Consider the following 22,973-nt stretch of genomic DNA (forward strand, 5'->3'; position numbering starts at 1 on the left):
CTGTTAAAAATGCTTGAAATGGTTGAATGCTTTTAGAAACACCTCTTAATATAAGCTTGAACACAGAACTTGCATGATGAATACACTCCAAGAAAGCATTAAGCGCTGATGTTAAGGAAGGATGAAACATTTTTATATAATGCTTGTTTAATAAAAAAAACAGATAAATGCTAGTATTTAAACATTTGTTTTTGATTTTGTTGCGCTGACTAGGCAGCGTTAACTATCCAGGACAGCCACAGAGAGCTCCGTAAGTTACTCCTGCAAGAGAATGAGAAGACCAGTCGGGGTCACAGTTCTCGGGTAAACCTCCTCCTGGAACAAGAAAAACACCGGAATTTGGGAAAACAAAGGGAGGAGCTGGCAAACATACATAAACTTAAGCAGCAGTTTCAGCAAGAGCAGCAGCGCTGGTCCCGGGAATGCTACCAGCGGCAGCGGGAGCAGGAGGCAAGGGAGAGCCGACTGGGGCAGCGGGAGAGGGAATGCAGGTGTCAAGAGGAACTGCTTGAGCTGAGTCGTGAGGGACTGGAGCTGCAACTGCAGGAGTATCAACAGAGCTTGGAAAGGCTCCAAGAGGGCCAGAAAATGGTGGAGAAAGAAAGAGACAGTGTGAAAATGCAGCAGAAGCTCCTCTGGCACTGGAAGCAGAGTCGTCAAAGCAGCCTGTTTTCATCCTCAGGGAGCCATGAGGTATGTGTTTCCCCACCATTATTATATCCTTAACTCCAGAGCTATGGAAGCTTACATGGAGGAAGAGACTAGCATGTCTGGGTTTTTGAGAGCAGTCTCGTTTGTTGGTTGGTAACTTAATGAGCGAGTGTGTGAGAAGCTGAGGTTCACGTGTATCCAAGGGCTTTATTTTAAGCTGGGAGCCCTGCAGAAATCATACTCAGACCCATGAGTATTAAATTGAGGAGATGGAAATTGTAACTAGGAGAATCTGTGTTTTATTCTGCTTTGCCACCAAGTAATAGGAGTAAACATTTACTTCCCTCTGGCAAGAGACACCCTGCTCTCATTTCTCAGAGGAAAGCTAAATCATTGTAATGTCTGAGCCACTTAAAGCTTTTATGAAGGATCTTCAGCTGCTGTTCTTATTTCTGGACAACAGCACTGTCTGCAGTGATGAACAAAGGCTTCTCCAGAAGTGGGAAATTCTTGGCTGCCATAAAGCCTACATATCAGCCCCTTTGCCTACTGTCTTGTTCACCTGCAACAAGCAGCCTCTTGTGGGGAAGAAGGTGGTGTGTGGCTGCCTTGTGCTTCATCTCAATACTGTTGGCAGTATAATTGCCTAAAGACAGTCATTGTTAGTTGATGTATTTTAGATCAGCTCTGAGCCTGCTTAAATATTTAATAGTAAAAATGGTTAAGTTTTTATTGAAGCTGAGGCTGAAGAAGAGAGGAAGAGAGGCTGACTCCGAACTCAACTGGTTGGGTGCTCACCCGCCAAGTGGGCCCTAGGCTCTAGGCCCTGCACCGGTGAATGGTGTCTTGATTTCCATTACTGTTTTTTAAAGCACTTGAAAATCAAAACGTTTTTGCTTAGATTTTGCATGTTTTGAAAGCTCCATGATCCAAACTTTTTTTCCCCCAGTATTCATTTTCACAAGAAACATTTTAAAGCCCTTCTTCAGGCCCTCACCTCACTGGTTCTTCAGCTGGCAACTGACCCGTAATGGGCAGTGACAATTAGGTGTCTAGGCTTGCGCCCGAAGGAGAAGATGAAGGATTGGCCTCTGACCTCCCCTTTTTCATCCAGCTTTTGTGAACACTGTGTGAACATGACTTACTCCTATATGCTTGCCCAGCCTGAACAATGAAGGCACTACATATTAGTATAGTTTGCAATAAAATTTTGACTAATTTGGCAGTACTTATGAAATGGATGAGAAACAAAAACTGAACTTGCTTGTCAATTTTAATGAATAGAACTTTTGAAATTCTGGGAGGAGAGAAGGTTGAAGGATGGTAGCCTGATGCAGGGATGGCCTGTACTTCACAGATTGAGAGCCAAAATAATAAAATGTTTAGTGTCAAAGAGCCACAAGCTTTAAGTAGTTCTCAGTCTGGTATTCCATATATAAGACTACTTGTATTCTTATTTCAAGGAAATTTCATGGCATTTAATGCATGCTAGCCCTTGGGATCTTCTTTATCTTGCATTTTCCACTATCACAATCTTTGCAGCAGCAGAGAGCTGACTGAATGGTAGCCCCGTCAGTCAGTACTCCCAGCCGTGTATTTTTGCAGTTATGCTGAGCCCTAAGTTTCCTAGCAAGTACTGGATGGCCAGATATTGCAGCCACTGATGGCTTGTGCTCCTGCTTTTTCATGAGCGTACCTTGATAAATATCTGCATGTGGGGAGTCTTTGCAGGGATTGCGTTTTCAGCCCCCAAGAGCCATGTGCAGCTTGCAGAATGCTATTTACCTTCCCTGATTTGACTGACGCGGTCCTATTGCCTATGTTCCCATGTCTATATAAGGTGCAATGTTACCTTAGGATTGCAGTGTACACAAACTTACATATGTGAAATGTTCCCTTATTGAGCCACTGGGCAAAATATTAACCCCTTAAAATGAGTAAGCAGAGCTCAGTACCTCCCAGGTATCAGCCCTTTGTTGTTTGCTATTTGGCAATTTTTACTGTGTCTTCTTGTATTTTAAGAGGGGATAAGGCAAAATATACTAGATTATTGCTGTTTTATTCCTGAACATACAACCAATTTAATATATTTTAGTCTTAATGTCTTGGAAAATAAGCGGCTGTTTGTTATGGATGCTCACTCTTTCTGGCAGTTAACTTATAGAATCCTGGTAGGAGGATTCTTCTGGAGCTGGGCAAAGGTGAAAATGCTGTTTTCTTGGATTTTTTTTCTTCTGCAGATAATGGGACATAATTCATCGGACAGCTTGCATGGTGAAAATTCATTCTACTTAAATGAAGCTCTAGTGCATATGTCTCTAAGCAGTCTCAACAGATCTGATTCCTCTCTAGTTTATGAGGATGGTGTGTATGGGCTGCACATCTCAAATTCTGATACAGCAAGGACTAGTGAAAATCAGGTGGATCTCAAAATGGACCCTTCTTATCAGCGAGCATTGACCAATGAACTCTGGAAATCCTGTGGTCCTTACCAGCAGGTGTCTTTCTCCTGCAAAAGCAACAAGGATGCATTTAACAATGGTAATTAATAATTTATTTATTTAACAGGTAGCACGGGCACTATGCCACCTCTCAGAATGATTAGTTCTAGGAACGAAGGCAACTTGGCAGCAATGAAAGCAATAGATTTTACTGAAACAATTGTATTCCCCTTTGTTGTGTCAAGGATAGAGGAGAAAATGAGTTGAGCAGAACAAAAATACAGTAAGTTTTTGCAAACACTATATCCCATCTCTGTCTGCATAAAGGTATTTGGCATGTCGCTGTTTCCAGATCCTTTCCCAGTCATTTGTGGATTTTTTGTTTTGTTTTATGTGTGTGTGTGTGTGTGTGTGTATGTGTGTGGGTTTTTTTTTTTTTTGGCATTCACTCTTGCATTTTACTGGCTGCTGTAAAACGTATGTGCATTACTTGATGGTTCCAACTTAGAACAGCTTTTGATATACCAGCTTAAAGCAATAATCTCTGCTTGAAGACCATCCTCTTTTCTTCATTGGGGATGAAGGAGAATACCTTGAAAGGCTCTCTGTTGTTGTGGAAAGAAAATGGCATTGTTTCTAAAGGATAATATCATCTTTAACAATGAGTAGCTGTTTGTTAAGAATAGCTCTTACTACATTACCTTTTTTTGTTTTTGTATTTTGCCAGAATCCCAAAAGATATGTGAATTCTGTGGTAGTTATTGATTGTGGCTACCAAAATGAGTAGAGGATTGCTTGTATCTGAGCACTGCACAGTGCCCTGGAAATTCCCCGAAGAGCTTACAAACATGCTAATGCTAAACTCTAAAGTATCTAGCTTTTATCTCTCTTGTTGCACAGTGCTAGTTTTAATCTCACTTGGTATCTTCATTCATTCATTACGGTCAGAGCTGTAGAACAGCTTGTGAACGCGTGACATCTGAAAGCCATAGGGGACAATCGTGCACTTTTGGTGTGATAGATTAAATGATCTGGCCAGGTTCTCCCACACGACTTCCTTTGGGATCCCTGTGACATATGACAAGTCAGCACTCCAGCAGTGCAGCTGTTGAAGTTGTACTTTGAACAAAAAAGTTCTTGATTAAGGAACTGGCTCCTTAATGCTCTTGGTAATATATTAAATAGGCATCCACTACAGTCTTCCTAGCACATCATCATCCTCAGTATACAGATTGCCAAAATAGCATTTTATAATGAAAGGCAGGGCAGGCTAGTCTCATCACCGCAATCAGCAAGCCAAGCTGATTAGTAAAAGAGATTAATAGTTCTAAAAATGCCTAAATAATTAGCCTGGTGAAACTTGTTTGGGTTTGACTGAAGCTGCCATTTTAGTAATAGGTTAGCTAAGCTAGTGCAAATTTGAAAAGGAACACATATGTGGGTTTAAACCTCTCAAAAGTGGATTAGCTTGCACTGGCAAAGGTTCAGATGCAAGCTAACCAGGATACTCTGCATTGAGCCCACATGAGAGAGGCTGGTTTAATTAAACTGGCTTGCACCAGTTTAATTGCACTGATTCTGAGATAAGCTGGTGGAGCCTTCTGAAAGTAAAGATACCCTTCACTTACAGTGGGCTGACATCAGGCCAGTGTTGCGTTCAGCTGCTGTCACTGCCTCTGGTGTAGCCACCCTTATCTTGCTCTGGTAACAGGGCAGCAGTGCAATCCCAGCAGCTTGGAAAGCAACACTGGCTACAAAACCTAACCGAAAGGTAGAGTAACAGGCTAGTTGAAATCTCTCTGGTTAGGCTAAGTTGCATTTGTAAAAACGTAGTTACTGCCTTACTTGAGTCATAAGACACCTTTGGCAACGCAACGCAGCAGATACTTGCAGGATCCTAATGGTGCAGATGGTGTCGTGAAGCCCCCAGCACATTGCTAGAGCAGGCAGGGTTGTGAACCTCCCCCCAGACAGATGTGCGATCACATTCCATAATCATATTTGTAACCTGGAGGATGACAAGTATTTTATACCGTGATCGTGCAGTGCATGAGTCTGCATGATTCAGGCTTAGCGCTGTCATGCACCATGAGCTGCCGTATGGGGAACAGGGAATGAGAAGAACTCTAAACTTCCCCCGAAAGACAGATGGCACCTGAAGCCCCAGCAAATGGCTCTGCACATGGAAATGAAGTAAATTAGTCGTTTTTAAGCAATGTGAATCAAGCTGGATAGTATGTACATTTCATACGAGGAAGCGAATTCCTTTGTGGTGGTGTTTTCTGGCCATGCTTTTTCCCTAGAGACTTTAGCAGAAGCTAAGAAGATCTCTGACCTCGTGCCTGTATTTCTTGACTCCTCTGCAGAATAAATAGCTCTGATCACTGTGAAAGAAAGCCAGTGGGGATGCAATGAAAGAAATACCAGAAAGAGTTTGAAAGCTAGCTGAAACTTTTCATATCCCTGTGCTGACAAAAATTTCATGACAGTTTTCCGCGTTTTTCAGTGAGCTGTGTGTGTGAAGTTTTGTAACCCTATTTGTAAAATTATTCCTAAATAATAAGTAAAAATAGAGTTACAAAACACATTATGCATATGGTTTACTGGAAACGTACGTATCTTGTACATGGCCATATCTTGCATATACTACGTTTTATGTGCCTGGTATGCGATAGACATTTCTTGGTTTTGATTAATTTTCTTTGAATTATTAGGCATCCTATAAGAAGTCAGGTCTGTTTAAAAACAAAAAACAACAACAAAAAACCTTAAATTATTTAATTAGAAACGTTACCTGTTCATGTTGCCAAGGAGTTGATCATGCTGCATTCTACCATATGTTAAGTACTGTGCAATTTAACTTCATAAATATAACCAAATGGAAATAGCTACATTCCTCCAGTGCATAATTTTCCATTCATATTTTCTAAGGTAAGACATATGTCTCTTCACATAGCTAGCATCATGATTATATGTCATTGTTTTATGTATGGGAGGGAACTTCACTGCAGACCCTTGGGGCAAGTTCCCACAAAGCAGAAACTGGCACAAGTATACTCACTAGAAAAGGTGTGTCAGTCAACAGCAGGAAAATATGGCTGAAAGAAAAATGTCTTAATGCTTTACACTAATGGTTATGACATTATCTGCATGAAAGAAGACAACTACTTTAGCTAATTAGGAATCAGGGGAAATATAGGTTTTGTGTCAGGCTAGACTGAGAATTGAATAAATTACATCTTGCATTTAATTGACACGTCAGGTTAACTAGCCGGAGTGATGCCTAAGGATTTACCTATGGATTCACCTCTTTGATTTTAGGAATCCGTGCAATTTTAATTCTTTTAAGCGTTGAAGTACAGTGTTGTAATGCCTGCTACTGCCTTTTGTTTTTGTTATTCAGATGTTGTAGCTACAGAAATAGAATTGAAAAGTGATAGATCTGCGAAACTGCACTGAAACTTGATTGTGAGAGTTTTTTCCAGACATTTGTAATGTTAGCATGAAGGATCTTTATGCATGATATAAAGAAAAATGTAGTTTAAATCTGAATTGGGAGCATACTAAAAATTGTGGTCTCCATAGACAGCCAAATGGGAAACCAGAGGAAAAAAAGGGGGGCTCTGTTTGGCTGATGTGATTTTAGTCTTTCTTAAAGGATGGAAATTATACGCACATAAGCAAAGGAGATGGTTTGATTTTGGCAAAAGAATCCATTCACAGTGGTTTTCATTCCAAAAAAGTGGTTTCTAGAGATGTACAATACTTAATTCGTGATAGGAAAAAAGACAAAAAGAAACAATGTGTAGCATCCAATAACTTCAGATTTTCTTCAAAGACATTCCTTTCCTGTTCCTTAAGGCAGATAAGTGGTGATTGTTCTATTGAACCTGTTCTTAAAACTGTAGATCAGATTCATTTGGTTTAGTTTCCCACTGGTAATGTTTGAGATGAGGTTTAGAACAACACATTATTTCTCAGCAGCCTTAACACTGGTTATGACCTAATGATATTGTACAAAAGTGTCTGCATATGTTTGCATCAGGGAAGTGGAGAAAGGTAGTGTATGGGCCTGGCTGATTTCTCGTTGTATTTGTGTGAGACACATCTCTTGTAGTCTGAAGAGTTATACAATGTAAAGCTGATGCAGGCGTGATAAAAATCATGTGAAATATGCTTTGTACTACAGAGTGTTAAAAGCCATCTGAAAATGTACAAGCTGTTACTCCATGGTTCCAAGCCAGCAGAGGATTTTGGCAAGTGCCTAAGTGTCAGTAACTTAGGGCCTTATTCAAATAAGCATAGTTATTGCTGCCAGGGCTGGAGGTGGTTAATGGGATCCCATACTGAGGGCTTTGTTGAATAAGGTCGCTTTCATTGGCTGGAACCTGTTAAATAATGAGTGACAGGTACAAAAAAGGTCATCACAGTTCTGCATATGTGACCGTTGTCAGTTAATTTTTTTTTACTACTGCTGTATAAACTCCTTTTGAACATGTCAGACTCGCTCGTCTTCTGAACTAAAGCAAAGTTATACCCTGTACAGTACCCACTATACCTGTCTCCTATTTGAAACAGCATCCTCTGTAGCCCTCTGCAGACCAACCCCTTATCACCTGCAGAGTAGTGTGCAAAGATGCTTTTCCATGTATTTTGAGTTTATTTTCCCAGTGTGTTTCATGGCATTTTTAATAGTGCCAGTATTGCCATTTTTTACCTGCACAGTAAGTGAATTCTTTCTGTTGTCCTTTTACTTGAGAAGGGAAAGGGAGAGAAATTGCTTAAAACTAGAGGATAACATGATAATGAAGGTTCAGATTTGTAAAGGAGCCTCCTGGGCAGATGTGAAATTTTGAGCTGCCTTCAACTTTCTGTCTTTTTTAATTGATTAGATGTCAAGTTGAGAACATCCATTTAATTCCAAATTGGGTAATTGTCCTTTCTGTGTCTAATATACTACTACTCTTAGTGTGGGTGACTGCATAGGTATGCACAGAGCTCATTCAGTGCTCAGCATAAGTTGTAATAAAAATGAAACGAGATGGAAATGCGTAAGACAGTGTAGTTGAATAGCAACAGCACGTTTATCTTAAAGGTTGAAAATCACATTGAATTAGCAGAAGTAGTAAGATTTTGCTTTACTTTGCAACTGGTAACAGTGAATTTGTCTGCTCTTCATACCACAGATCACCAAGTTTCATGCTCTGCCATTAGACATCAGTGTCTGTGGGACACTTGGTGGAAGTGAATCACAGGGGAAGTATTTTTTCCTCTTGGGAATAACACTGACATTTGTTTCAAGCAGATGGCAAAAGGGATTAAATCACATGGCAAAGTGATACCAAAGTGAAAAATATGTCGTTATATGTCATTTGCAATTAGTATATTTCAAGTAAGACTTGCTTTTCAGCTCCCTGGTGTCAGGGGCTTATAATTCTGTTACTCGTTTTCTTATCTCAGAATACTTCTCATTTCTGAACATAACCGCAGTGGATGAAGTGGTATTACATAACTTTTTAATTAAGGCAGTTAGTAATGTTCTCTTTTTATTTTGTGTACTAATGTAAGTACAGAATTTCCTATGTAATGCCTGTCTGATTGTATTCTTTCTAATACCTTCTCATGTAGAGTTCACTTATTAGGAAGGAAGTTAAAAATAGGGTCATATCTTTATAATAATGAATGGAGTGTAGAGATTGTTCACCCTCTTTCTTTTGAGGTGCAGCTGGCACTTGGGTAACTGCACATGTCTTTCTCAGTTTGCTCCAGCAACTTTGGTGCAGTGGCTTTTCAAGTCAGTGGGATTACTAGCATCAATGAGATCGGAGTGGTTTGGACCATCAGCTCCTATACACAGATTTATTTTGTACTTAGGTAAGGTTGTTCCAACAGGTCTGGGTTTCAGGGAACTAGAAAGAGGGAAAGGAGCAAATTTCCAAGCAGAAGACTCTACTCAGGGAACGCTTTGCCAGAGAACTGCTCCTCCTGGTTTATAGTTGAGCGGCTGCCGCTCAGGAGTTGTGCCGAGTTGAGACTTTGGCAGTATGTCCACAGGGAGAGAGGTGACCTCTCAGGACAAGAAGTCACAAAACAGTAGAGTCTTGCTAATTGTTGTACGATGTCAGGAAGATACGTTGGGAGGTCCGTGTTTTTCTTGTGTAATGTAATCTGTGGGTGGAGGCCTGGTGGAGTGCCTTGCTTTAGTACATTAAAAATGTTTTGTATACGTTTTTGTAATGCACTTAAAGCCTGAAATAGATGCACAAGTATGAATAAATAATGCACCCTAATGGCAGGGAGAAGCTGTTTATGGATGATCAAATTTTGCAAGATACCAAGTATGCAAACACACCCAGGAAAATCATGTAGCTGAGTCACCAAATGTATCTGTCTGGTTTATTTTGAAAAGTACAATGTCATTTTAATTATTTAGTTTTATACTTTACATATTCCAGGAAATAGCCTGTAGCAGGTTGTGTAAAAGTAATGAAGTCTTACAGTAATATGAAACCTCCTCAGCAGCATCTGCTGTTAAATATTTATTGAGAAACCGGGGAAGATTGTCTGTCTGTCTTTTACTGGCATTCATCACCAGAGCACCGGATTGCCTTCCACATAAGTTATATTGGCAGTAGCCAGATTGCTAGAGGAGATTCATGGAGTATCTTGCTCTGCCTCCTCAGATGCTATAGAAGACTTTCCTTTGGGTGTAAATTTTTGGTGGGGCAGCAGAGGGGAGGAGCCTTGGTGCTGGTATGGATGTTGTTTAGTTTAATCAGGTGGAAAGATTTCCAGCAATAACCTGCCTAGGTTCCTCCAGTGTCCCTTGGAAGTTTGGCTTAGAGCTTAAACATGAAATGCTATCAAAATAAATGTGATTTGGCTGTATTTGTTTAGTGTTTGCCATATGAAAATCCAAAAAACCCATGTGCCTTTAAAAGCCATTGAATATACTCCCGCATTAAAGAACACATGACAGAGAAACGAGTGTATTTGGCAAGGATGAAAAGAGATTTCTCTTTTTAATTGAGGTTTGTGAATTGCAGGACAGTTGTTGCTGACAGCAAGCGCTGCTGAGAAGCTGTCTCCCATGCGCAGGAACCCACCACTACAGCAGACAGGCAAAGGGAAGGGGGAGAAGATCCTGAGAAAGGCTTCTGCGTTAAACACAGGCAGTTTTGAACTGAACATGGAAAAAAGTGGAGGAGGGTATTTTAAAGTGCAAAGAGGTAGCACCACTTTTTCCTGCTCTGGAACCATGGGCTGGGACCATGGCAGAGCTGCAGTGCTCAAACCAGTGGCGGGAAGGCTATGGAGAGGATAGAGCAAAAGCTGAGGTAGGAGCTACAGAGGCTCTTCAGGGAAATTTAGGATGAAGACAACCTGGAGTAAAAGCAAGATGGAAGCAGGCGGTGATGAATTCAGGCTTAAGGGTGAGATTGGTGTTACCCATAGCAGAGAGAAAGGGGAGCAGATCCCAGCGTGTTCCGTTCGCGGCAGAAGAGCACTTGGCTGAAGGGAGGAAGGCATATGCTTGCTTGATAATTGTGCTTTTCTTCTGCCTTTGATGTACAGTCTTCCCTTAGCTTTTATGCAAACTGTTTTCACAGCAGTTATTTGTTCATAGAGCATTTAGCAAACAATTAAGAGCAGCACCCATTTCAAAATACTTGATCACACCCTGAAACTTCCTATGCTTACGATGCAAAACTTGTGGAATGTGCAACTGTTCAATTTTTGCTGTTTTTTTAATGACTGTAAGAAACAAACATCAATGTGTGCTTCCTGTCAACATGATTGAAAACACAGGAAGATAAAAGAACGGCAGTGTTAATACTCAAACTGCAAAAATTAGTGAACATTCCTCTCTTTTGAGCTCAGTGGAGAACAAGCATCTCTGACTATCAGATAAGAGGCTTTTCTCAGGTGCTAGCTCTTATAGCAGCACCCATATTTTTTCCTACATTGATTAATAAACAGCACCTTCTATTAAAGGGTAAGATTAGCATGTAATTGATTTGAAACAGGTGTTAGCATTATTTTTGCTTCTGCAGCAACTCTTCATATTGGCTTAGAATACTAAGCCTCTGCCTCTTACTTTGGGTTTTGATCTTGTCAGCATTTACGAGTGAAAGGTGTTGGATCTGGTCTATTGTTGGGAAACCACCATTTAAAACTGAGGTGCTTAGGAGGTGGCTGAGAGTGTTTTATAAATGACCTGCCCCTTCCGCTTTTGTAAAAGTAGCGCCCTCGTGTTATGTAAAGAAAATATTTGCCGTTGTGCAGAACGTGTTCCTTTGTGTTGCATCTGAAAGACTGCCCAAAAGCTGGGGACAAGCCTGATGGTTTTCCAAGGTCTTTGATTTAATTTTTATTTCAAAGCAAACTTTTGTCCTTGAAAAAAACACCATAAAACATGAAGCAAGGTTAATCAGCACACTAATGTCTGTCTGTGGTAGCAGAGAGCTGAAAACAATAGTTTTGATATGTAAATGTCCCACTTGGTTTCAAAAGGAGTGAGTTCATGGCCAGAGATGCTGTTTTTTCAGGGTTAATGCTGACTGCTCTGCTCTTTGTGAGGGAAGGAGAGGAAGATGCACTGTAGCATTTTACCTGTGGTGTGTTAACTGGGATGGTGGGGGAGGAACGCATGGGCCCTTAGCAGAAAGCAGAACTGGTTTCATCAGCTGTCAAATGTTTGGAAACACTGTTGGGGCTGTATCTTTATGGGATTTTTGTTTCTCTAGCTAGCATTCAAACTGGAGCTTTACCTACGGACTGCAGTTTGCTTTAACTTCAGCCCCTGGCTGAACAGTCTGCAGATTGCATGGCAGGGATGGGTGGCAATTGCACCTCGTTTCAGATATCTGAGTTAGGCACCTGAATTAAGAGGCTGCAGGTGCTTACCTGTGCGTCCTCAGCGTTGTGGTCAGCTGGATAAGGTAGCTGCTCTTCCCTCCCTTGGAGGGCTGCAGTTTGCTGGGTGGCTGGCACGGGAGGGCAGTCGTGCCGCGTGGAGCTGGGGCCGGCACAGGCCGCTGGTAACACGCGCCGTGATCCTTTGTAGGAAGGGTGTTCTTGGGGTTTTATGATTATTTTCTCTTGATCGTTTGAGGGCAGCTGTGTTTAATGAGCTGGAAAAGAAGTAGGTCAATAAAACATGTGTTCATTGTTAGCAGAATACCTGTTGGACCATGTGTGGGTCTGTAATTGACCATCTAAAGCTTCAAAGCTTAACACAAAGACAACTTAATAGGGAATTCATACCTAAATAAATTAATATTAAGCAGTTGCAGACGGCTGGCAGGGAGTACGCTCTGCCAATGTGAGACTGTGGATATTTAATGCACAGACAGTTTATGATTAAGAGTCAGGTCTATTTTTAAGCCTCTCTTATTGATATGCATTAAAAGCAGCATGCCAGAAATATTTCTGAGGTTATGTGCTTTAAAGCCAACACAACTGATAACAAAGCCTTGTAAGTAGGTTACATTTTAAAATTATTTTAACTTAGGGGCATGTTAAGAACTTGATGTTAAAGCACTGTCACTGACAGTGTCTGAGCTTGAGATGTTTTTGAAATCCTGTCTTTGATACCGCCAGTGTTAGAAATAGAGTGTGTTTTTTGCTTGCTTTAATAAAAGAAGAAAGGACTACATCATCACATGACTCCGAAACCTGAGGCTTTAAGACAAGTATGAAATAAATGAGTTGGAACTACTGTGAAGCTCTATGAAAAGGCAGCTTCAGCGGAATAAATGTATATTTCACACTATCCAAGAACTTGGTCCAAATTCTCTGGACCAAACCTCTCTAAGGAATTAGGTGAAACCAGAAAACAGCAACGCGTTGTTTTATCTAAGCCAGCAGCTAAACAAAGAACAGAAACATACAGTATAATGACATTTCCAGTAATTTTACCATAATCAAAACTCCAGAGTACGGACATGAAAGAAGAGTTGTGTTGCAGATCTTTATTATCATAGACTTTGAATTCTTTCTGCTCTCTGTCTTGTAACAAAAATATGCACCAAAACCTGATGAGGCTGATTAACCTAGGATCTATTCCGATCTAATTGCTCATCTGTTTTTTGTAAAAAAACAAAAAACAAAAAACCCTCTTATTCATGAAGATGCTTGTTTGCCTAAGAAATAGAGCAGCTGTTTTTTCTTCTGTTGGGCTGGTTAAAAGTAAATAGCAGCGTTAAAATTCTCAGATTGATTTCCTGTCTTATTCAGTCAGTTGAGAAATGGATTGGGCTCCTCTTTCCTTGGAAGCTTCAGGGTCAAAATATTTCCCTCGTGTTTTTGAGACCTGGAAACAAATTCAATTCAGTTCCTGCTGTAAAATTGGACCTTCTGAGGTGCTAAAGTCCAGCTTCTCCAGGGTATTTGAGATTTCATCTCCCAGTGAAACTAATGAGGATTGTCCTCAGATCCTCAAATCTTAGAGATGGCATTTCTATACAAAAGGGGCCTAATACCTTCCGCAGTGCTAGGCAGCAGAAATGGCCTGATTATTCCATCAGTGGTGGCTGTGGCTGTGGCTGTGCTGCCCAGGCAGGTTTTGTGTTGCCCTGTGTTGTTCCCTCTCCCCCTCCTTCCCTCCAACTAGCAGATCCATAAACAACTGAACCTGCAATGTGGAAAATCCATTGGAAATTGGGAAAGTTCATAGTAGGCACTAAAAAAGCAATCCAAACCTCTCCTGGAGCCTTTCTCTGCACGGAAGGGGAGAGAGGCTGAGATGCCTGGAGCTCCCCAGGGGACTGACTATTACTAATAATTCTGGATAGAAACCACGAGGAGCATCATTAAAGACAAGGAGCCGTGGCAGGATTGCTGGTGGGGACTTTTCAGTGAAGCTTACAGAAGTTAGGCTGCCATTTGCTATTGAATTGCAATGGCAAATGAGAGCTTGTTTCCGCTGAATTCCTTTGAATGTCCCAGACCCAGTGCTATTACACTTAGCACTGTTTTTTAGGTGTCTGCTTGCGCATTGCATTATGCATGAGTGTCGCTGTGGGGATTAAGTATAGCAGCTCTGCCATTTCACATAGCTTTGGGCTGAAGTTGATGTGTCAGCTGTCAGTCCAGATGAACTTGGTATAAAAACTAGCAAACTTAACTCCAGGTATTTTTTTTCAAAGGGAATAATGGTGTTAAGCATCTTTAACACGTTTGATGCTAGAAGTGGCATAAATCTCTCTTCATTTAATGAAATTTTATTTTGTAAACAGGGCTAAAACAAGACACAGAGCTGTGAAAACCACAGCAACCTCATTCAGTGTATACTATGTTTCTGCAAAGTCCATGTGGTGAGTTCCCTTTTTTCCTGAAATAGCTGGGAAGAAAAAGCCTCTGGTACCCAGCCTGGCCTGACCTCACAGCTGACCCTGCAATGAGCAGGAGGTTGGACTGGAGACCTCCTGAAATCCCTTCCAACCTGCCTGTAATGCTGTCCAGTTAGGGTCAGAGCTGGAGGAGAAAAACTGAGGGCTTTATATCAAAAACACAGACGCTTGAGAGTTTTCTTGCCTGGAGTATTTCCTAGTGCCTAGATACCGTCTTCCTGCCCTCGGGGTAATCGTCGCTGCGGGCACCGCAGGCCTACCTGAAGAGCTCAGATTCTCGGGGAGAGGGAGGGGGGTGAAGGAGAAAATCTGTGGCATCTGTTTGATGTGGAAATGCTTACATCCTCTGACAACAGATAGGAGGAGGGAATCAGTGTGACTAATTAGCTGTTTACTCGGCTTTTGTACCCCCCCCCCCTTCCCCCTCCAGGAGCAAGGGCTGTGTTTGTTTTGGGTATGTATTGATCTCAGATTTGTGCAAATTCCATTGCTTTGTCTCTTACCTTCTGTCAAGTTTATATTATGCCACAAATCCTGTCTCTTAGTGCTGGGGGAAGGGGAGGGTAGGGAAGTGAGGATGCATAATGCTACTTTTTTCATCTACCAGCACCATATTAGCATATTTTTAGGCAATAGCTGATAGTTCTCTGAATCTGGAAGAAGATGCTACTTTGAGAACTGAGGTCCACATGCTTCAGGTGTACAGTTTGCCTTTTATTGTTACGTATTCGTTGCTTAGAAATGCCTTTTGTAGGATTAAAATGTTTCTGTGCTGTTGCTTGATATCTGTCCTCATTACACTACAGCTATGCTTATGAAAAACAGGGCAAAATTTCGATTCATTTTTAATATTGGATTTGGCAATATGTGTCTGTGTGCATGAGACAATTTGTGATTTTTTCCAGAATTCTGTTAAAACAGCCTCTAGCTCCTTTTGAGATAATTGAGGAGAAAAAAATCCAAAACCTCACTGATTTTTTGTAGCACATATGAAATAGTCTGAGCTGAGGAAAAAAGAAGGAAAAGCTGGAATTAAGTGATATTTTTTGCTGTGGTGTAGCACTGCTGGGCTGAACTAGCTACATGGCCCCAAAACATTGAAATGCTATAGCAGGTCACCTCATACCTGGTCTCTCTGACCTTGAGCAGATCCCTCTGATGCGGAGTTTGATCGGCCCAATACTGAAAGAGCAGTATTGGGGGGCCGCTTTTGGTTAGCGTATACTTGGTGCAGCTGCAGATCTGGCTCTTTAAGAAAGCTAGCTGAATTGTTATGAGAGAATTAAATTGTGCATAGTTTGAGAAGCGGTTTCAGCGTGTGCATAAGCTCCAAGCTTTCTCAGGGTTCATCTTTATCAAGGGAAGCCTTTGGATTCCTCTTTAGGGCGTCTGCCCAATTGCAGGACATGGCTAGCCTTCAAGTCATGCCCCAGACCGTTGCAAGTTTGCCTTGGCCAGGGCTAGTGGCATGGAGAAAGGAATCTCCTGTTCCTTATGAGGCCTTTGAACAGGCAGGTGGCTGCGTGCAGCGGTGTTGGCGATGCCCAGCAGCCTCGCTAGAGTCACGAGGGGCTTGGCTGCGGGGAGATGCCGACCGCCCTCGGCCGCTGCCGGCGCTGGGGGGAGCTGAGGGCCTGTGGAGGCTCACAGAAGGCCGTCTGAACAGGCTCTGAGCTGTACCTTAGCTTCCTTAAACCTTTGGTCATCTGATAATATTATCTGCGCTTGTCTAAATGTGAAGAAAAAATTGTATTACTCAGGTGTAAGAGAGGAACGGTGCAGCAGGTGCAGTCACCTTTGCTCGTCCTTGCTGCGTACGAGCACCGGTGGGAGCAAGGCCAGGCAGCGGGGCCGCGTGTGCCCCAGGCCAGTGAGAGTCCAATGCGGCGCAGTGGAGCGTCTTGGGCTCCACAGGCTGGCGATGATGTGGCTGCCGGGCTGCTGGGCGCGCTGTTGAGCTGAGCACGCCAGGCTGCAGCAGCACTCTGGCAGCTCCAAAGTTAGCAGAGGAAAGGAAGAAGTAAATGGCAAATTTAAAGACTAGGAAAAGGAAGATTACAAAACTCATTTGGTGGCTGATGTTGGCAGGTGAGTTAAGATCGTAACAAAGGAGGCTCGTAAAATGCAGATGATCCTTATCTACCTGGCACATAATCCCTACGGAGTTCTTACTGTCAGTCATAACCCTGCAGCAATCAGGCCTGAGAAGGAGCTTGGGAGGTTGCCTGTGTGCATGCCCCTGTGCGGCCTTGGGGCACCACCAGGTTCTGATGAACATTTGGAGCTTCCGGGCAGTCTCCTTCGGTGGAAGCCACGTTAGCCAGCCGTCCTCTGCCCCGCTCATTGCACGCACTCCTAAATAATTCTTTTTTTGAGGGGAGCGAGTTTGCTGAGCACTCTTAGTTGTTGGAGTTGTTTAGTAGGCAGCAGCTAATACTTTCCAGCCTGATTCTGAAGGTTTCCTCTCTGTTTTGGAGGAGCATTTAAAGAGGCGAGTTTCTCTCGGCACCGCAGTGGCTGTTCAGTGCCAAGGGCAGCCCATGCCCCCGTGCTGCGGGCGCAGCAGCCACGCGCCGGCGAGCGTGGGGAAGCCTTCTTGGCAGCTGTCCCTGCTCTGCATAACAAGAGCCTGCGCCGGCATATCAGTAACCATACAGCAGGTCCCCTTTCCTCCCCTCTCCCTTCACCTGAGGCTCTTATTACCAATTCTGGGCAGTTTTCCATCCCTCTTGGAGCAGCTGCTCCCATCCTGGCACCTCAGTGCCTCTTGTGCTACCAGCTGGTCTCCAGGCTCAGCTGCCCCCAGCATGGCACAAAGCAGGAGACAACAGGCACCCTGCCCACCTCCAGGTGGCTTGCCGCGGCCTGGGGCCACGCTGTGCTTTTGTTAGGCAGAGCCTGTCTTCTGTCCCACCCTAACGCGGCCAAAACCAGCCCGTGCGGTGCCGTCGTCTGTCCCATGCGGCAGAACGTTTCCAGCCCCAGAAACGGCTCGTCACTCCGGTAGTAACAGGCTCTCGCCTCCTAGGTACTCTCCCACCGTGCAGGATCTCTTAGTGCCCCAGAACTGGAACGACAGAAAAGCAGCTAAACTAGGTATCAGTCACTTATTTCCATAGAGACAGAATCTGACTTTTTTCCCCTAGATCAGTCAGTTTCCATTGCTTAGCTTTGCTGCTCAGGATGGTAACAGTTAATGAGAAATGATTTGGAAACAGCTACTGTTTTAATTGATGGAGCAATTACTGTTTAGTTTTGATGGTAGAAAATAATTGCGTGTAAGGTACTTCTTTTTCTTTTCTAGGTTTTTTCAAATTTGTAATTAGGCTTCTCCAATTAGGTACTTCATAAACTTTGGAAACAGATCTTTCAAATAAGTGCTTACTGCCTGGTATTCTTATGTACTTAACTTTGTTAAGGTGAATAGACTTGTAGGACTTAAAAGGAATATTAATGTGGGTAAAATTACCCTGAAATGTAAGTGTTCAGAGGATGAGGACCTTTCACTGGTAGTGCTCTTTTTAGTAAATAAATAGAACCAAGGTATACAGTTTCCATAAATAAGAGCAGACATAGGATATTTCTGGTTTCTTAAATCTGTATCTGCAAATCGTAATCTTTTTCTAATATGGCTGTCACAAAGAAATAAACACAAATGTCGACTTTAACAAAGAAGGACTGTTCACATAAGTTCAGGAGTCAAATCCTGCAAATGCAGAGTAACTGAATCGCAATCAAGACTTATTCTGGATTTTCACTGAGAGCAAAACTTGATTGTTTCAATCCAGTGTAAACCAAAACAAAGGAAACGTGGGATTATTTTTCTGACATCCTGTGTCACTCTGTTATGACCCAGCACTACTGGTATATAACTACCTTGCCGCTGGCACAGACCGGCAATCTTAGTGGCAGTCACAGCATATATTCAGTTCATACTGGAAGCCAAATCCGCGAAGCCTGTTTGCTCCCCTCAGCTGTGCGAATATGGAAGCGGAGAGTACGCTGAAGGCAGAGGCCGTGGTGCGATGTGTTCCCACATGCCCGTGGCATAATCATCTCCCACCGCTCCACAGGCCCAGTGGCAGGGAGGCAGCCGGCGCAGAGGCCGAGGCTCTGGAGGTGCCAGCAAACTTATTTTTCCTTAAACTGTTGCCTCAGTGAGCAAGACTGGAGAAAGCTGCATGCGCCTGGGGAATGCTAAATGTGAGCAGGCGTCGTTTGAAATTGCTACCGTTGGGAGTGACGCCATGTGTAAAAACAAGCATCTCCTTTATACTAGGTTTTGATTGCACATACATTTACGAGAAGGGTTAGGGAGTAGGCGAGGCACAAAATGCCTTTTTACCTCTGTGCATGAATGACAGAGGGCTCAAAGAGCCTCGCTGCTGGGTTGGGTGGCTTCTGGCTTTACCCATGCTGACTGTGGGAATGGTGCCAAGCTCTGCTTCTTCCTACTTGGTCACTTTTGTAGAGTTAAGAGTGAAAAGTTAACTGTGCTGAGCAGAGGTAGGTCAGGCTGGGATTGCAGTCAAAAGAAAGGAGCAAGCATTGCAGCCCTGTTGAGTGCAGACGGTCATTTCTCATCCCCAAGTATGACAATACGCGCTTCCTTCTTACGCAGCTTGTTTTTCTGGTAAATGTTGCTTTGCAGAAAAAAAGGTGCAGAAGTGCCAACTACAGTGTAGTTCCCGAGTGGTACAGAAAGCTGAGTAGGATTTGAAAGATAACAAATGAAGATCCTTGTGAAGTAATGTATTCGTGTTTGGGAGCAAGTATTTTCTTTGCACCTTAAGGATTGAAACAAGAATAGGGTAGGTGGTTTGCCTGAACTAACACAGATAGTCTTGGCCGCAAAAGTTGGACGATTATACAGCTATTACAGACTGAAAGTGCAAGTCAAGTAGACTTAACTGAGATTTACTCGCTTTATTCTTTTTTATCCACGAAAAAGAGAAGGCTGGCAAGTAAAATTTATGTACCATTGGACACTGTATTAATTTTATAAAGAGTTATCTTGCTATTAAAGGATAATTATGTACTGTATGTTGCCTTCCAGCCCAACTCTTAGAGCATTTATGCCTTTCTATTAGTGTGTGTCTTGTTAGTAAAGTATGGGTATAAAACTCTTTTATAGATCATTTTGCATGTGCTTTTAGTACTATTGCAAATATAATGATGCTGATCTACACCATTGCAAAACAGTGGAAAGGCTTGGAAGGATTTCAGTATATTTGGATAAGATACCTTTCTCTAGGTTTTGGTGTAACTCTTTATGCAGAAGTGTTTTCCTTTCTAGACAGGAAATAGTGCTTTAACACACTGCTAATCGGCTAATCAAAAAGTCAGTATTTTTTCTTTATGAGTGCGGGGGCATTGAGGAAGATGGATTGTTACATGTCTTTCTCTTGTGTGTTGCAGATCTAAACGCATCACAGGCCCAGGGTCCCCAAACAGGCCGTCCAAACCATGGATCCATCCAGCCCCCGCGGGTAGATGCGCTGCTGAACCACCAGCCAGAGAGTCAGCAGGATGCAGAAAGTGGAGACAGAGTAGAGGAAAATATTGTTTACCTCTGATGGTTCATTTTCTGATCTCAGTAGCACTTTGGAATATAATTGTGTTTGCTTTTCTAATTGTATGTAGTTGCTCTCTGTATGACCAAATGGCTTTAAGGATAGTATTTAATATTCAGTGCAAAATTTGCCCCATGATAAATATAACGATTAAGTTATTTCAAAGCCTTTTTTTTATAATCTTTAATTTATGACGTGATTTCAAATGCTTCGCAAGAAGCAAGGGGAAGCAGAGGAAACATGATGTATTGGAATTGTAAAGCTGCCACCAAGAGCTGTGAATGCTGGTGTTGCTTTGCTCTTGAGTCCTCTTTTTCAAAGGGCAAACTCAGAGGTATGAACTTGCTATTTGAGATTTCAGAGTATGGATCAGTAGCCTTCTAACAATTGTGATATTATGCTAAAAGACAGCACGATAAGAACGATAGCTATAATCTTTGTTAAAATGCGCTATCTACCCTTAACTAGAGGGCTATATTAGGTCATTTTCCTTGTCGCTTGGCTCAGAAACTGCTCAGAGGAGGATGCTTTTTATGGTGTCAACATTAATTGCTGGCAAGTGTTCATGTCTCAAAGCTTATCATCAGTTTGATGCTATTGCTGGTTTCTGTGCAGAGATGCTGTAAGTCAGTTTGTTATTGTATTATAACTGCACCTCATTTCAATAAGTGCCTGTACTTATATTTGCATTAAGATTTACCAGATGAAACCTTCTCACTCCTCTCAAAGGAGAGGAGAGGGGAAGAACTGTATGTTTTTAGCTTAACTGAACCTCTTTGAATTCTGCTGCTTTTCCACATAAGAGCTAGCTACCTTTTTGCTTTCAGGTTCACAAGATCATCAGTGTGGTAGGCAGTAAGAAACCAGGACCTATTTTGTGCCTTTTGTCTTTCAGAAATCCTTGTATACCTTTGTTGAATTGAATAAATGTTCTGTGCCTCTCACTGCAGCTTTGATGCAATAGCAGGTCCTCCAAAGAGGCTTGAAAACAGGAGGAAAAGGTTTCCTTCCGCGCTTGGCAAACTCAAGGCTGTGCCACTCCAGCAGGTGCAGGCAGCCCTCAGCTTGCCGTGCCTGCCCTCTGGACTGGCTAGGGGCTGCTCAGCATGGCTTATTAGACCAGGAACAGTGCAGCAGGACTCCTGGATGAGAGCTGCTTTGCGTTCACCCAGCTCGCAGGGCAGAGGAGCGCAGCATTGCCTGTGCATGTTTGCCTGGATAAGCCCCAAGTGTCATATGGTTTCCGCTTTGCTCTGAGCCTTGCATTGTGCAAAACCTCTTGCAAGGTTTGAGATGGTAGATGTTTGTCAGCATGGATTTCCTCTTGTGGAGGATTCTCTTCCAGGGATTGGCATGGTATTGGGAATATTCAAAACTAGTCCTTTTGGAGTTGCTTGTTACTAGGCTACCACCAGGCTTACCGCTTGGCTGCTATCTTGGACTAGCAACTGTGCCACCGACCTTCTTGACAAATAGGTCCTGATTCCCTGCTGAGATTAATTGGTTTTCCAGTGGCCCCGGGGAAAGATGGGGCCTACAGATGTATTTTCAAGTTTCTATTTTCAAACTTCAAGATTACAGTTAGACAAAAATTAAAATGAGACCCTCTTGTTGAGGGTCCTAAAGTAAGAACAGTCCATAACCTCCCTCTTTTACCAGCCAGCAATATAATTGGGGTTGCCATCTGGACAGCTTTTCAGCAAGTTTCTGAATGGCAGGACCACCTCCTGCCATGCAACGTTTCTCATGCTATGTGCATTGCCTGCTGATCAGTGGGAAATTGGAAAAAAATGGGCAGTTTTCTTCATACTTGCTCACTCTGCATTTTATTATGCCTTCACTGAAACATCTGGTCCTGGTTACTGTCAAATACAAACTGCTGGATGGATGGCTGCTGTCCCAACCCGATATGGGAATTGTCACGTAAGTACCTTGCAACTGGGAGAGGAAGAGCGGATGCTGCTTCTCTCATCAGCTTTAATTAAGGGGCTGGGAGTCGAAAGTGGCTGGCCCATACTGCAGCTGTTGTGCAAATTCCTGAAGTCCTCTACCATCAGGCAGCATCTTATTTTGCTCACCTGTGTTTACAGTAGACTTAAGACACCAGAGGAAGGCAAAAGCAGGAAGCAGGTGGCCTCTGGATTTAGGTATTTTAATTGTAGAAAATGTTTAAACTATGGGCTAGTATGGTTTTGAGCAGGTGCTCTTTATAACAAGATGTATTATGCACCCCTGAACTTTGCATTATTCAGGCATTTGTTAATGCTTAGCAGAGTTTAAGTGTAGCCCCAGTGAGATTCAGCTATTTTAGCAGGCTGCATTTCCAGTCACAGTCAGGCATATATTAATGATTCCTCTTCTTTTTTAATTAGAAAAAAATATTCAAAATGCTTTTTTTCCCCCACTCACCTCTATTACAAGTGAAGGGGACATATTTGCAAGGCCTGTTATATTTATTTTTATTTATTTTTGATCCCATACTTTGTGTTTTCTTTTTTCCCATGCTTCACAAGGCATATTGCCTCTGAAGGCTCAAAACAGAATTTAGTCATTCATTTCAGTGTTGGAATTAAAATAGCAGTTACCTTATTGCAGGCCTCCTCTGCACTGGGCTGGGCTCTCATTGCTTTTTAATTTCTCAACGTTCTTCCATCATTTAAGAAAAAGGGGATTTTTTTTCACTGCAAAACCTAGACTTTGCCCAGCCCATTCTGCTTAATGTCATTGTATGATAGTAAAGCCATCATATCTTACAGCTTTGAAAGATTTGTAAGGGAAACTTGCAGCAAAACTTTTTTCAGCAAATCTACAAAAATGGTGAAGAAGAAATTTATGAAGGGCTCAGGCTTATAGCGGGCTGGATCCAGAACCTTAGAGCTGTGCGTTCATTCATTCATTTACAGGATGAGGCCAGAATAAAGCAATTGCTTCACTTTGCTGTTGTTACAGTGTAA

At 42.5% G+C, this 22,973-nt stretch overlaps 1 protein-coding gene across 12 annotated transcripts in view; it reads left to right on the forward strand.

Annotated features, from left to right (window-relative positions):
• The window catches only part of LOC138064647 (rho guanine nucleotide exchange factor 28-like), a 133,249-nt gene extending 112,281 nt beyond the window's left edge, over positions 1–20,968 (forward strand). For all 12 annotated transcript variants that reach the window (XM_068928190.1, XM_068928198.1, XM_068928199.1 and 9 more), the window contains 3 exons: positions 214–693; positions 2,892–3,192; positions 19,865–20,968. In XM_068928190.1, coding sequence (XP_068784291.1) covers positions 214–693; positions 2,892–3,192; positions 19,865–20,022 — 939 coding nt within the window. In that variant the 3' untranslated portion in view covers positions 20,023–20,968. The remainder of the gene's footprint in view (positions 1–213; positions 694–2,891; positions 3,193–19,864) is intronic.
• The last annotated feature ends 2,005 nt before the right edge of the window (positions 20,969–22,973 follow it).

Source organism: Struthio camelus, chromosome Z (genome assembly GCF_040807025.1).
Source record: "Struthio camelus isolate bStrCam1 chromosome Z, bStrCam1.hap1, whole genome shotgun sequence".
Taxonomy (NCBI): Eukaryota; Metazoa; Chordata; class Aves; order Struthioniformes; family Struthionidae; genus Struthio; species Struthio camelus.